General features: G+C 33.3%; 3 protein-coding genes across 3 annotated transcripts; 2 read left to right on the forward strand and 1 right to left on the reverse strand.

The window, feature by feature from the left end:
* The first annotated feature begins 408 nt into the window (after positions 1 to 408).
* On the forward strand, positions 409 to 1,958 carry LOC111907083 (GLABROUS1 enhancer-binding protein-like). Its single transcript, XM_023902875.3, has one exon. It carries the CDS (start codon positions 584 to 586, stop codon positions 1,703 to 1,705), a length of 1,122 nt encoding a protein of 373 aa, XP_023758643.1. The 5' UTR covers positions 409 to 583; the 3' UTR covers positions 1,706 to 1,958.
* A 143-nt stretch (positions 1,959 to 2,101) lies between these two features.
* LOC111907090 (protein DESIGUAL 2) lies at positions 2,102 to 3,434 on the reverse strand. The gene is made up of 3 exons (XM_023902885.3): positions 3,241 to 3,434; positions 2,528 to 2,733; positions 2,102 to 2,444 (listed from the first exon to the last, which is right to left on the reverse strand). Exons 1-3 carry the CDS (start codon positions 3,361 to 3,363, stop codon positions 2,165 to 2,167), a joined length of 609 nt encoding a protein of 202 aa, XP_023758653.1. The 5' UTR covers positions 3,364 to 3,434; the 3' UTR covers positions 2,102 to 2,164.
* Positions 3,435 to 8,988: 5,554 nt separating this feature from the next.
* Positions 8,989 to 11,771, forward strand: LOC111907075 (protein HEAT-STRESS-ASSOCIATED 32). Its single transcript, XM_023902868.2, has 5 exons — positions 8,989 to 9,265; positions 10,109 to 10,300; positions 10,403 to 10,613; positions 11,064 to 11,287; positions 11,562 to 11,771. The coding sequence occupies exons 1-5, from the start codon at positions 9,140 to 9,142 to the stop codon at positions 11,670 to 11,672; spliced, it is 864 nt and encodes a 287-aa protein (XP_023758636.1). The 5' UTR covers positions 8,989 to 9,139; the 3' UTR covers positions 11,673 to 11,771.
* Positions 11,772 to 14,747: the final 2,976 nt, after the last annotated feature.

Genomic DNA, 14,747 nt, shown 5'->3' on the forward strand with positions numbered 1-14,747 from the left:
CCGATAAGCCTCCCGAGAAGCCATGGAGAAGAAGACGTGATGTGTGAGGAACAACACTGAACCAAGAGCGAATGAGAGGTTTTGGGGCAAATAACGATTTTGGGTATGTAAAAAGTTAGGGTTACTTGCTAAACCGATTACACTGACTAGCATTGACTTTTCATACACAATCAACACAATTAACGGCAAATAAGTAACAAAAAAAGAACATTGGGGTTAAATCAAAACGAAGATGTATAAATAATGGTTTTTAAGGTGTTAACTCTTATTAAATAAACAAATACAAACGGACTTCCCGCCTAATGATTCATATACGATTCGTTGAACGTTGAGTTTGTTTACGGCCTTGAAAGATTGAAATAGTAAATTGTTTCAAAATTGGTACTCCAAATCCGGCAATTACATTCCTTATGACCGATTCCGAAACACGAGCCAAACGCCAAGGAGTCTCGATAAGCATCGTGTTTTGCGTACGACTGAATTTCTTGTTTAGCTTCAATACATCACCAGTCCCTACCTCTCTCATTCCTCCACTAAGAAACCCTAGATTTATCGCAACAAACTCAGCTCTTTCTTACCAACAATGGCCGGATCGGAGAGTGAACCAGCGAATTCATCATCCGGTGAAGAAGAAGAAGTTTCGTCTGAAGGGTCGGAATCAGAATCGGAGCCCGACAAGACGTCAACACCTCCACCTTCTTCCAAGAAAACGCAACTCACCCACAATTCATCTTCTGACGAATCGGGCTCAGAGTCTGAATCCGACACCGATAAGCCTCCCGAGAAGCCAACAATACCCGACCCGAGTATCAAACCCATAGCCTCAAAGCCCATGGAAGATGACCAATCGAAAAAACCCAGATCCAAGATTCCTACCACTCGCTATTCACCACCTCCTCTTAAATCATCCACCGGAAAACGGCCTGCGGCAGAGGGTGAACCTCAGGATTTGAAGAGGGTAAAGAAGAAGACGGTGGTCGCGGTGGCGGCACCGGATGCGGGTAATGGTGGTGAAAAGAAACAACTTTTTCAAAGACTCTGGAGTGAAGACAACGAAATTGAGCTAATCGAAGGTATGATTAATTACGTTAATGAAAAGGGTAAAGATCCCGTTGCAGATGTCAACGATTTTCATGACTTCGTGAAGAAATCACTTCATGTCGATGTCAACAACAAACAAGTGATTGCCAAAGTTAGAAGACTGAGGAAGAAGTACGAAAACAACGTAGCTAGAGCTGAGAACCAAAGTAAAAAAGTTCGATCTTTTTCGAATCCCCATGAGAAGAAAATGTATGAATTATCAAAAAACTTATGGGGTAATGATAGTAATAAGAATGTAGTCATGAGTTCCACCATCAAGAAAGTCAACGTGACACCCAAACCAAACAAGAATCGTAAGAGTAATGTGAATGGAGGGGGTGAACCTGAACCTGAACCTGAACTTGAGGTGACCCCTAAAGAGGTTCAACCGAAAGTGGTGCAGCCCCTGCGGTCGGACCATGGTTCAATGGGGTTCATGTTTACAGATGAGGCGATTATGAACAAGGGGTTAGAGCTGCTTTCAGCTCCTAAAAAGTTAGAAATGGAAGAAAAATGGAAGAATCTTAAGGTTCAAGAACTTAAGCATTTCTTGAAGAAGGTGGAGCTTTTGAAAGAGCAAGGGGAGATCGTGTTGAATGCTATGGTGAAATCTGGTGATAATTAAACTACATTGTTGTTATGGGTTGTATTTGTTTAGGAGCTCTGCAAAAAAAAGAGTTAGGCTTTGTTATGTGTGTAATATGTTTGTTTTGGTATCTTTAGGATGCTAGTTTGGTAAAGTTAACTTGTTGTTATAGTATCGTATATGGTTTCTTTAATTAATATGTATCTTTAAGATGAACAAATCAATTGAGCTTGTATTGTAGCAATTTTTAACTTTGTTTCTATAATAGAGCTTGATAATTTTCTTTATATAATAGTGTGATTGTGATGCGGCGTAAATGTCTTATATTTTTTAAAATGTTGTAATCCTGTAGATTCTTCAAACTGCTGTGTCTTAATAAGAAAAAGTTTGAAACTACAATGGTGTAACAGAAAATTCCGAAAGTAAGATGCAATAAAACACAAATAAATAGAATCACATTGCTATTTCTTACATGTAGCACTAAAAAATATCCAAGATTCAAACAGGTGCCGAGGGTGCATGCATAGGTCCAGGCGGGATCATCATTGGTCCAGGGGGGTGGTTCATCATGGTGGGTCCATGTGGGTTCAACTTCTTTTCTTCTTTTTCAACAGCAGTGGCAGAAATGTAATAAGAAACAGCAAACAATCCATGAATGATGCACGCAATGCCTCCAATTGACAAATAACGATGGTTTGAAACTCCACATGATTTTCTTGAACTTGAGTTAGCCATGACTCCAGCAATTAGCATCCCGAACCCAATGATTAATGTAATCCTGGTACAAAGGTTGATGCGTAATGTACAAGTTTTTAATGCAAAATGGGTAAGTGAGAAATGAGTATGTGAAAAAAAGTGTACCATGATAAGATGAGTGAAGCCATGGCGAATTGTTTGTTTGAGGTGGCTCGGTCTAGCTCTGGTTTGGACAATACGATGTGGCATCCACCAAATAAGTTTGCAATGGCGTGAGCAAACGCCAAAAGAACTGCGGCTGCAAACCCTAGTTTGAATGCTTGATAACTTGGATCTCGACACTCTAAGATCCACACTCTTAGATTTTCCACCTACAAGAACACACATGTTTAAAATACAACATGTGAGCCCGTAATCATAAGTTTTTGCCATAGGGTGTTGCATAGTTGGTTTTGAGGTGGTAGACATGCACAATGGTTTGAGTTTCAGAGAAACAGTGTGATGCACAATGGTTCGAGTTTTCGAGAAACAGTGTGAAATTTGTAATTTCCAATGTGAATTGGGCTCATTGTGGGTCGTGTACATTTATGTCAGCCACCTATCGGACCGCTGTGCACTTGATTTACGTCTTACATGATTTTTTTTTTTTGGGATGGAGCTTTCATAGCTTCCTATTTTTTAGGTTGTGTTTTGTAATATGGGACGAGACAAGTTTTCTAGTTTTTTTTTTAATGACAATTAGGAGAGATTTTACGGATTTTGCATGAACGAGAGATATAGATTGAATCTTTGTCCTAACTTTTTGGGTGTAAAAAAAATTGCAATTTTGTGTCTCATTGACATCAGTTTTAGTCCAATTGACCGCTCAAAGAACGTACCTTGTTTTGGGCTATCTCAGCTTGAATACCAAGAATCCCTGCACTGAGATCCATGGCTATGATCAATAGACAGACGAATGGTACAATGTATTGACCCACATTATATTGACCGTTTATTGCCATTTTTTGTTGTTTTTGATCTAGAAAAGATGAAAGATAGACAAAACAGATTGTGGGGTTTTATGGGCATGGCTTAGAACTTAGAAAATGAAGGAAAAGGAGAATAAAGTGAATGAGTGAACGAGGTTGAAGTGCATATGGATATGTTGTAAGATTAGCTTTGATTCCTTCCATGGTTAACAAGAAAAGAAGGGTATCTTTTCACTCATGCTAAATGTAGCATCTTGGTCAAATGATGGCACAAAACGCTTTAACTAATTGAGCCAATATTAAAATGTATGCAAGTTAAACCCTTAATATTTAGTAAATATGGCAACAAAAAAAGAGCATTATTCAAGTTATATTTTATCAAATTGTAAAGTGGGAAAAACTAAGCAATTTTGTTAAAATTAAAACTCGAGTTGAAAGTCGAATGCACAAAGTGTATTCAATTTCCTACGATTTTTTAGATCTTGTTATTTTTAGAAAAAAGAAAAAATCATTTTAATCTATAATTCATCGTTTAATGTAAGATAAATATTTCTTTATAAAATTAAAATAATAACATAAAAGCATTGGTGGGACAATGAGGTTCGAGTATTCGACCATAACAATTTATTTTTATATTAGTTCAGATATCCATGTGTTATACGGATTTATTAAAAATCAAGTTAAAAATATGAAGGTATAAACATTTAGAACATTTAAAAGTTTGAATTTATAAAGAATTTGTAAGAAAAAATTTTAACTATTAAAATTGAAATGTTCATTTCTTTTTTAAATTTAAATAAATAAACAAAACAAATATTAGGCTTTAATTTAGAAATTTTGAAACTAAAAAGAAAGTTGCATTAATTAAATTGATATACATTTATTATTATATTTATTACAATTATTATATTTAAATATTTTGTGAAATTTAATAAAATAGAAAAAACCATAAAATGACATGTGACAAAATGAATGAGAGTGTGATATTTGACAAAAAGATTTTAATTTATTATAATAGATTTTTAGCCGATCGTATTGATTTGTAATTTGTTTAATGTCTATCATTATCTTTTTTTGGTTTCTTATAAAGCTGTACAATGTATTATTAAAATTCTAATATTTATTTATCTCATTAGTGTGAGATCATCGGTCTTTGGGTTGGTACTTGGTACTAGATGAGGGGTTGGGAAGGTTCACCACCTCTTTGAACCTGCTCGTCTCACTTTCTCTTTCATGTACGCACTTAGAGGGTGTTTGACATTTCTTTTTAATCATCTTTTGGACTTTTAACTTTTCCAAAAAGTTAAAAATTACTAAAAGTTGTTTGGCAATTTAAAAATATATTTTAAAACCAACTTTTAGTAAGAAGGAAAATTTGGCTGGAGAAAAGATAGGAATTCCTATCTTTTTGTGACTTTTAGTTTTTATCACTTAAAAGTTATAAAAGTCAAACCAAACACATTTTAAACACCATCTTTTCCACAAAGTTCTTTTACAAAAAGTCCTTTTACAAAAAGGACTTTTATGCTCAAAAAACCATCCCAAACACACCCTTAGCTTGTAACATATGCTTCAGTTCTTTATGTTGGATGTGGGTTGAAAAAGATAAATTAATTATGTTGGGGTTGTGAGGGATGTAAATGATAGGAGAAAAAAAAAAGATGATATGACGTTTATGTAGCAAAAGAGTTGGAAGGGTTGATGGAGATGCCTACATCTACCATAAGATAGTGTTTGGTGCGTGGAACTAAACTAGACCAAACAAGATTAAACCGGACGATATGATTGGATTGAACAACTCGTCTTTATTGTTTTTGGCAAGACTATGACATAACGAAACTCAATGTTAAGACTTGAGATTACTAATTTATCTTTTTGATAGTTACCATGTTTTTTTCGAAATTATTTTTATATTATTTAACCATAAAAGGATAACAATACGAAAACTACATACAAACACTTTATTAATTTTTAACCACTTTAAGTTATCATATTATTTTGGTGACATGACCATGAGTAAAAATTAACAAAATATATTTTGACTTTTTGACGGATTAGATCTTTCCTCATATTCCTACAATATAGTTAGAGCCGACAAAAATTGACTCAATCTATCAATCCAACCCGGACCCGACTCAAAGTTAGTAGGTTAAGTTGAGATTTGCAACTAATTTAAGTTAAATGAGTCAACTCATCTAACTCATTGATTAAATAGGTTGGGTTGGTTGAAAATTGTCCGTCAATTTTCAACTCACCAACCCATTTAATTTTAATATATATTAATTTAATAATTTTTTAAAATATTTTCATGTATTATTCTAAGTATTAATTTAAAAATTATAATTTTGTATTATTATATATTTTTAAAAAAGATGCAATCTTAATTCCTAAATTTTTTCTTCACACCGACAATATTAGTAACTCTTCAATATCATTTCGAAATTAAATATTTTTTATTGTTATTTGAATATTTATTTGTATTTGTATTTGTGAATTGTGATTGTGTTTATCATACGTTGAAAATTTTATTTAAGTTTGGAAGTAATTTAAATGGTGTTATATTTATTTAATTTATTTAATTTTTTTTTATTGTAATAGGGTTAACCCATGTTTATCCTATTTATTTAATAGGTTGGATTAGAAACTACACAAACGGGTCAAACCGATGACAACCTATTTATCTAAAAGGTTGGGTTAGGTTGGAAATATTAACTCACTTAAATAAACAGGTGGAATTTGGTTAAAATCTTCAACCCAATTAATTAATGAGTTGAACCCGAACCCAACCAAAATCGATTAATTGTCAGCTCTAAACATAGTAATTAAATATTTAATTGTTTAATCTTTTTGTAAATCAAACTATGGAAAGATATGACATCGACAACAAATTAACAAAATTAAATTTGGTTCATCGTGGACAGGTTTACCGCTTCTTCGACCGGTTATGATCTTGTACCGATTTTTTTTGTGTACCTCTACATCTATTGCCCTCGTAGCCAACTCCATTTATATCAAACCCATATAGCCACCAGCGCTATTGGCACACTGCCATCGTTGTATCATCTAGTGTTCTTATCATCGTGTCGTCGCAGAGGAGGACCGTTGATGGAGATGATCTGGGTTCGATCTGAACTTGCTTATCCGATCTTGCATGATGGACTTGTAACCTGATGACATGGTTTCAATGAGGATAAAAGGAAATAGGGGAAATGGAAGAGGGAGGGTGGGTTGGTTTGTGGTGGGTGAGGGTTTGATAGCAACACCAGAGATGTCTCCTAAAGTCGTCGGAGTCGCGATAATAGTAGTGGAGGCGACTGAAGAAGAAATGGTGGGAGAGAGACGACGTGCTTAGGGTTTAAGGAATGTTTATTTAATATCTTTTATATAAGACAATAAATAATTATTTTTATAATAAACAAATCAATAAATTGAAAATAAATAGAAAATAAATCAAAAAAGAAATAAATAAAGGTAAAATTGTATTTTTTTTATGTTTTGAAGATGAAGCATGTAAGTTTTAAAATAATGAGGGACGATCCGAGTTGATTTTTAAAAATAAAAACTGAGGTGACATTTGGTTTGCAGAATGTTTTTGAAAGAATTAGAATATGTTAAGGAATTGGAATCTACTAGGAATTGCAATCAAATTCCATATTTTGTTTGGTTGGTATGAATGAAATTTGAATCTAATTCCATATTATGTTTGGTTGGTAGAAAATAGAACTGAAATAATATGAAATGACAAAATTGCCCTTTTTTGCTTAATATTACTTATTTTTATAACTTATATGTAAAATTATATTATATAAATTATAAATTAGTAAATGACGGTGATAGTGACAGTGATGTTTACGGTGACAATAGTGGTGATGATGGCGACAGGGGTGATGGTGGGTAGTGGCGGAGGTGATGATGGTGGTAGCGGTACTAATTGTGATGGTGATTGAGATGGTAGCGGTCATGAGTAGTGGTGAAGGTGGAAATGATGGTAGTAACGGTGGTGTTGATGAAGGTGTTGGTGGTGGTAGCGGAGGTGATTATGGTGGCGGTGGTGGTGACAGTGATGGTATGGTCATGATAGCGAGTGGTGGTGGAGGTGGAAGGTAGTGTGGTGGTATAGGTGGTGACGGTGGTGGTTATGGGTGGTTTTGGCAGTGGTGGGTGGTGGTAGAGGTGATATGTATCGGGTGTTGACGGCGGTGATATGTGGTGGTGGAGGTTGTAGCGGAAGGTGGGTAGCGATGGTGGTGGACGTGGCGGTGCTAGTGGGTGGAGGGTGGTGGTAGCTGACTTACCAGTGGTGGTAATGGTGGGTAGCGGTGGAGGTGATAATGGGTGGCGGTGGAGGTGGTATGTAGCGGTGGTGGTGGTGGCGGCAACAGAGGGGTTTCAGATGTAGTGTTAAAAGTAAAATGAGTAATATGATAATATTCAACATTCTCACTTGAAAAGGAATTTTAATTCATTCATTTTTGGATGAAATTTAGTTTCCTTCGTTGGAAGGAAAAATTGACTCATTTAGGAATCTAATTCCTTTTGAAAGGTTGAACCAAACAAAGAAAAATTATGAAATTAGATTCCAATTCTTTCTGATTCCAGTAAACCAAACGACACGTGAACACCTGAAAGACAATTCTTATAATTTATTCTAAAAACTAGGTGTGAGACCTATGTATTACATGAGTTTATTTGAAAAAAATTAAATATGAAATTTTAACAATTTGAAAATTTTGAATTTATAAGAAAAATGAGAATTTTTTTGAATTATTAAAATTAATGAGACTTTAATGTATTGAATATATTACATATATAAACTCTTTCTAATAAATATCTTACATATATATTACCTTACATATTAAATGTTGAATTTTAATTTAATAAAATGAAAAATACAATAAAATGACAAGTGGAAACTAGAAAAATAAAAAATTATTGAAAATGTCATGTGTCCAAATAAATGAAAAGAGGATATGAAATATATATATATATATATATATATATATATATATATATATATATATATATATATATATATATATATATATATAAATGTGTAAATGATGATACGGAAAAAAAAAATGAGAAAAAGACATGTGGCAAAGTAGATATAAAATGTGTAAATGATGATATGAAATATATATATATATATATATATATATATATATATATATATATATATATATATATATATATATATATATATATATAAATCCATGTTTTGAAAACCGGACCAGACCGGCCGGTTCGACCGGTTCAACCGGGAACCGGTCCCGGATCCGGTTCTTAAAGGCCAAAAAACCGGTAATCGTTTGAACCGGTGAAAACCGGTAAAAAACGGTCGAACCGGTAAAAACCGGTCCGGTTGAACCGGTAAAACCGGAAATTTTAAAAAATATTTATTTTTTTTCATTTTTTGTATTTTCTATATAATTAAATATAATTATGACATCATCCGGTTTTTCCGGTTTTTGAGACCGGTCCGACCGGTTGGACCACCTGAACCATCGAACCAGTAAGACGACCGATTCGGTCTCCAGTCCGGTTTTCAAAACCTTGATAAAAATAATAATAATGAGGATAGGACCCGTAGCCGTGATAGTGAAAACTGAAAAGTATTTTTGACGTGGCAATTGACACGTAAAGAAACACGAGGAAGATCAATATCTTGATCATAGCTTCCGACACTTTCTAGAATCTGCTTCCCAGCTTATCTACATGCTTCTACTTTTTACCATTCCCCCCATCCTTCCACCGGAAAATTCTCACAAATTCAGCTCCGGAAGCTCGGCCACTGATAAACTAATCAACTATGGCGACTTACAGATGGAAGAGCTTCGTCGAGGACCAAGACCGCCCTGAAAAACCTCGGAGATTCGGTGTAACGGAGATCCGTGGCCCAAATCACAACTCTCTCTTCTCTCACAATTTGCTTCAGGTCTCTCTCTCTCTCTCTCTCTCTCTCACACACACACACACACACATCATTCATCAGTGTACTGCGTTCTAATGTTGTTTTGCTGAATTATTGTTCCTTCAACTTATTTCAACTCCTACACAGAATAATCCCCCTCTGAATAATCAGATCGCATTATGCATAGTAAGATCGATTATCTGCATTTTAACGTTGATTTGGTGATTAATTGATATTTAAACTAATTATAACTCATACATAGGATTTTTTTTCTTCTACGGATGATAAGCTCATGTTATGCAATTTGTACTCAGATCCATTAATTGCATTACAATTCTGATTTGGTGATTAGTTGCTGCTTCAGCTAATTATAGCTTCTACTTTTGGTCCTCTGAGCATCATCAGCTGTATTCTGCAATCGGTTGTGAAAATGATTGTGATATTCAATAGGTTGAGTTCCTTGAAGCAAGTGAGAAGCAAAATTATTAAAATATAATTCCTTCAACTAAATAGAGTTTCTATCCAGGAGAATTCGTTCCTATGTGCATTATTATGTAAATTGTAGTGTGAAGCAAAATTATTTTTGATATTCAATAGGTTGAGTTCCTTGAAGCAAGTGATATGTCCTTTAACATAGGTTTACTAAATCTGTAACAAAGGAAAATATGACCTTACAAGTTACAATGCAATTCCTTCAACTAAACATAGCTTTTACATAAGAGAACTTGGTCCTCTGTGCATCATAGCAAGAATCAAACTTCATGAGGATATTCAATATAGCTGCAAACCAATTTAGGTTATGTGGAAATACAATTCTTGATTGCACATTTTGGTAATAATGGTTTACTGATTTTCTAATTGGGCCAGGATATGTTGGAGTCTGTGGGGCAGTTTGTTGATGGTTTGAAGTTTACAGGAGGCTCTGAAAGTTTGATGCCAAAATCCTTCATTAAAGAAGCAACAAAATTAGCCCATGAACATGATATATATGTTAGTACAGGTGATTGGGCCGAATATCTGCTTCAAAAAGGTCCATCTTCTTTCAAAGAGTATATAGAGGTAATTAGCTATTGTCACAACTCACAAAAGGTCAAATCACATTTCACTTATTTTTTGACTTCCAGTTCTACCCTAATAAATTGTATTGTATGACCATAATAGGAATGTAAGCAGCTGGGATTTGATACAGTTGAGCTAAATATGGGTTCACTTGAACTTCCTGAAGAAACTTTGTTGAGATACATAAGGTTAATTAAGAGTGAGGGGCTTAAAGCTAAGCCTCAGTTTGCTGTTAAGTTCAATAAGGCTGACATTCCTCCAACCCGTGCAAGAGCTTATGGTGCTTATGTTGTTCCAACACCTCGAACATCTGGTAATTAAGACTCCACTTTCTTTCCTTTTTGACATGAGCATTTGAAGGACTAAAAACATTATGAGGGCAAAATAGTCATTTTATATGCTTTTTAGATCCTTCCGATAACTGTGTTTGATTCAGGGACTAAAAGCATTATGAAACAATGAAACATGGATCAAAAGGGGAAGAAGATTCCTTTTTGGACCAAATCCAAAAAATGAGTGAAAACATTACAAGGGTAAAATCGTCATTTTATATTTTAACTTTAGGATTTCAGCAAAAAAAAATTGTAGTTTTTGTAGCTTCGACAAGACACAATATGACGACCTTGTACTGCAATTGGCATGCGTCAAATCAGACTAGGACTAGACTGATGCCAATAAGACAAAAATTAGAGTATAATGTCATGATGTTTTGTCGTGTCTTGTGTAACAAATGCATGATACCAACTAACTGTATAATGAACAGAACGTGTGGAGGATGTGGACTTTTTGATCAGAAGAGCTGAGAGATGCTTGGAAGCAGGAGCAGACATGATAACAATCGATGCAGAAGACGTCTGTAGATACCCTGATTCTGTTAGAGCAGACATCATAGCAAAGGTGATTGGGCGTCTAGGACTCGAAAAGGCCATGTTTGAAACATCAAATCCCAAAACCTCCGAATGGTTCATTAAGCAATACGGCCCAAATGTATGTTCATACCCTTCATACTGCATTTGTATTTGTTACACAGTACATGACTTGACTGACCGGACAATCTTTCTATGACTATTTTCAGTCTTTTGCATGGTCCCACATTGTTTTTCCAATAAAATTGCATTTTTTTTATCCCATTGACAACAGTTTCAGTCCCATTACAAGACTCTGTTATGTCATGTAAACATCAGTCCTAATTTGTGTTGTGTCATGTTATGTAAGTAACAGTTTTTTTCTATTCCTTTTCACATGGATTGATGGGAGACAGGTTAACCTTTTTGTTGATCATTCTCAAGTGCTGGATTTGGAGTGTATTCGAGGACGTAACTTTGGAAAGAATCACAAATCGGTTCTTGATTCTTCGTTTTTTCTATGTTGAAATATGGTCTACTATATGTGTGATATATGTAATGTGAATGCTTATGAAACTTGTATTTGTTGTTATGCATGTTGTGTGTGTAGGGTGTGATACCGAACATATCTTTCTTTAAAAATGATTTTTTTTTTTTTAAATAAATCGGTTGAAATTATGTCATTTAAAAAGAGATATATAGTTTTTTTTAACATATTAAAATTTTATATATCAAATTTGAAAAGGACACAAGACATTTGAAGGTCTAATGTGATTTGATTTGTATTAAATACTTACCCGTTTTGGTCGTTTATTCGATATTTTCATTTTTGCCACAAATTCAGTATTCTCTTATATATATCTTTTTTTTTAATTATTATTTCTAGAAAGTTCTTCGTGGGACCCATAAGTTGGGCCTAGCCATTGATTTTGAGATTGAAGCCCATAATAAAGACATAAAAACCATTTCATTGATGTAATTTGGATTATAGTATTTATTTTTACTGATAGTCTCAATTAATTGGGTTTGTCTTGATTTGGGTCTTGAATGGTGAATAGACTTTTCATGAACCAGAAACTGCTTTAAATCAAGATTCTGAAAATGAAAACGGAGTACTGAAAGTGTCTGTCGGCTGTATTATTGAAAGTGCCTTATTCGAAAAGCAAACACGAGTCGTTGTCTATTTAACATGTTGTGGGCCCTGTCGATAGGACATGGTGATAGTGGAGAGTTTGACTGATGATCAAGGAATATTAGTTTGGTTTTAATTCTCTAAAACTTGATCATGATATTGATTTTTTACTACCAAAAGAACTAACGTGTCATATAACTATTTCTTAGAAACTTGATTGATTTTTGTAGATATGTGTATAAAATATACTCAATTGATATTCTCTAAAAGAATTTTCATACATATGTGTGAAATACATGTGAGTCATTACTTATTTATAAGAAAAAAACTCCCAACATATATAAATACTTAGGTTGTCTTTAACGTGCTACAACAAGCTAATAAGTTAGTTTATTTTTTGAGCTTTTTAAGTTGTCATATTTAACAAACAAAAAAGTAGTTTATAAGTTAGATTTTTAAAAAACTATTTAAACTAGCTTTGTAAGAGTGTTTTAAAAAAATTTCAAATATACCCCTTAATTAATTATATAAAACATATATTTTTTTTAAATATTTTTATGTCATTTTATATATTTTAGCTAGCTTCTCAGCTTGTTTTACCAAACGTCATTTTTATCAGCTGACTTTTCATACAACAACTAGCTTTTCAGCTATTAAATACTATGCCAAACATAACTTTAAATGGTGTTTTTTTTTCAAGAACTTTATGACCTTTTTTGTTTGCTTCATATTGACATTGCATATACATTTTCTCTTACAGACTACTTGTTTTTTAGAAGATCATAAACTTAAAAACTAAAAAGATTCGAATGCCTTCTTTAAGCGGACATAGACTCATCTTTTTAAGTCTGCAAACTTTTTTCTGATAAATAAAAAGCTAGAATTTTATTAATATCCATACAAACTTTAAATTTTACTTTTATGTCGATAAACTACATATACGTCCATCTAAAACAATAAAGTTCCAATATATATCAAATTTGATTTTTTTAATAGGATTAACCCAATTTAATATTGAAAAACTTATCCGAAATTCAAAATACCATTTGATTTTACTAAACTTTCTATATCAAACTAAAATTAAAATTAAACCAATTTAATTATAATTAAAACCATCTTAGTCTCTAAATGTTTCAAGCTTTCGGTGTTATTTTTTAAAGCTTTCGATAGACATATATTTAAAATGTAAAAACATGTTAATAAAAAGACAAATATCATAAAACTACATTATTTTATAAAAAATATTAACACAAAGTAAGTCTAGGAAAATAAAATTATTGTGATGTCAATGTCGGTTCAAATTGTTTGATGTTATTGACTTCATAAATCAAACAATGTCAAAATCTTTTTCAAGAGACTCGATACTCATTTTCTTAATCGTCAAACTCTTTTTAACTGTGCAATGAATTGGTAAACAATAGCAAATAATCTTGTTCAATTGAATCAATTCTCATATGTGTAAGGTTTCTGATGGTGCATCCTATTTTTGTGTTTATTACTTCTTAATCATCTATTTAGTCCACCTCTTCTGCATATGACTGCATATGTGGTCGCAGACTGTAGATCTTTTATTTCTTAAAAAATAAACAACACCTTAGGATGGAGGGAACTTATCTTTTCCAACTATCCCAACCCCTTGCCACCTAGGAAGCACTTCAGCCCCCACATGAAAGGAATGGAGGCACCACCCCTATCATTCGCCGCTAGCTACCACTATTTGCTCTATTTTTTGCACCCTTATAGGATCGTGTCCCACCAATATTGGATACAATAACACTCCCCCTCCGAGATAGAGACTATATTAGGATATACGAAAGATATATATATATATATATATATATATATATATATATATATATATATAGAGAGAGAGAGAGAGAGAGAGAGAGAGAGAGAGAGTCGTTGCTTTACTTTCCAAATGAGTTTCATGGCATACTCAGTCGTCGACTCTAGTTACTAGACAGTCCATGTCAAACTATTATGTCTTATTGGGAAATAATCTCATTTCATGTTCCTTAAAGTAACATGATGTTATTTCCAAATTTATTGTTGTGGCGTAGCCACTACCATTGTTGAAGCATGATACCTATGAAACCTCCTTAAAGAGCTTCACACTCCCCTCCTAAAACAACCATATTAGAACTTCATGTTAGGATTAAGCACTTCAATAAACTCACTAACACGTGGTAAATTGCATTTCATTTGCATTTTAATCATGTTTTATTTAACGTTTAGCATAACTTAATGTACATAATCATAACATTATCATACATTACACGACATCTTTGAGTAGTGTGACATTCCCAATTTCACGGCCAAAAAGGACCGATTTATTTATGCTTATTTTGGAATCATAGTATCCTTAAAATAATAATATTGCGGAATCTGTTCACAAAAACATGATAATGATATTATCAAAACATTTCCGAAGAAACGTATTTGTAACACCCATAAAAATCATGCCAAATTT

Source organism: Lactuca sativa, chromosome 7 (assembly GCF_002870075.4).
Source record: "Lactuca sativa cultivar Salinas chromosome 7, Lsat_Salinas_v11, whole genome shotgun sequence".
Lineage (NCBI taxonomy): Eukaryota > Viridiplantae > Streptophyta > Magnoliopsida > Asterales > Asteraceae > Lactuca > Lactuca sativa.

What these genes read in the sequence shown, in the direction of transcription:
- LOC111907075 (XM_023902868.2), top strand. Translation starts at nt 9,140, where the DNA reads ATGGCGACTTACAGATGGAAGAGCTTCGTCGAGGACCAAGACCGCCCT. An exon ending in TCTCTCACAATTTGCTTCAG is followed by an intron (nt 9,266 to 10,108) that starts GTCTCTCTCTCT and finishes TAATTGGGCCAG; the next exon opens with GATATGTTGGAGTCTGTGGG. An exon ending in TCCAACACCTCGAACATCTG is followed by an intron (nt 10,614 to 11,063) that starts GTAATTAAGACT and finishes TATAATGAACAG; the next exon opens with AACGTGTGGAGGATGTGGAC.
- LOC111907083 (XM_023902875.3), top strand. Translation starts at nt 584, where the DNA reads ATGGCCGGATCGGAGAGTGAACCAGCGAATTCATCATCCGGTGAAGAA.
- LOC111907090 (XM_023902885.3), bottom strand. Translation starts at nt 3,363, where the DNA reads ATGGCAATAAACGGTCAATATAATGTGGGTCAATACATTGTACCATTC. An exon ending in CTGAGATAGCCCAAAACAAG is followed by an intron (nt 2,734 to 3,240) that starts GTACGTTCTTTG and finishes GTGTTCTTGTAG; the next exon opens with GTGGAAAATCTAAGAGTGTG. An exon ending in GCTTCACTCATCTTATCATG is followed by an intron (nt 2,445 to 2,527) that starts GTACACTTTTTT and finishes CCTTTGTACCAG; the next exon opens with GATTACATTAATCATTGGGT.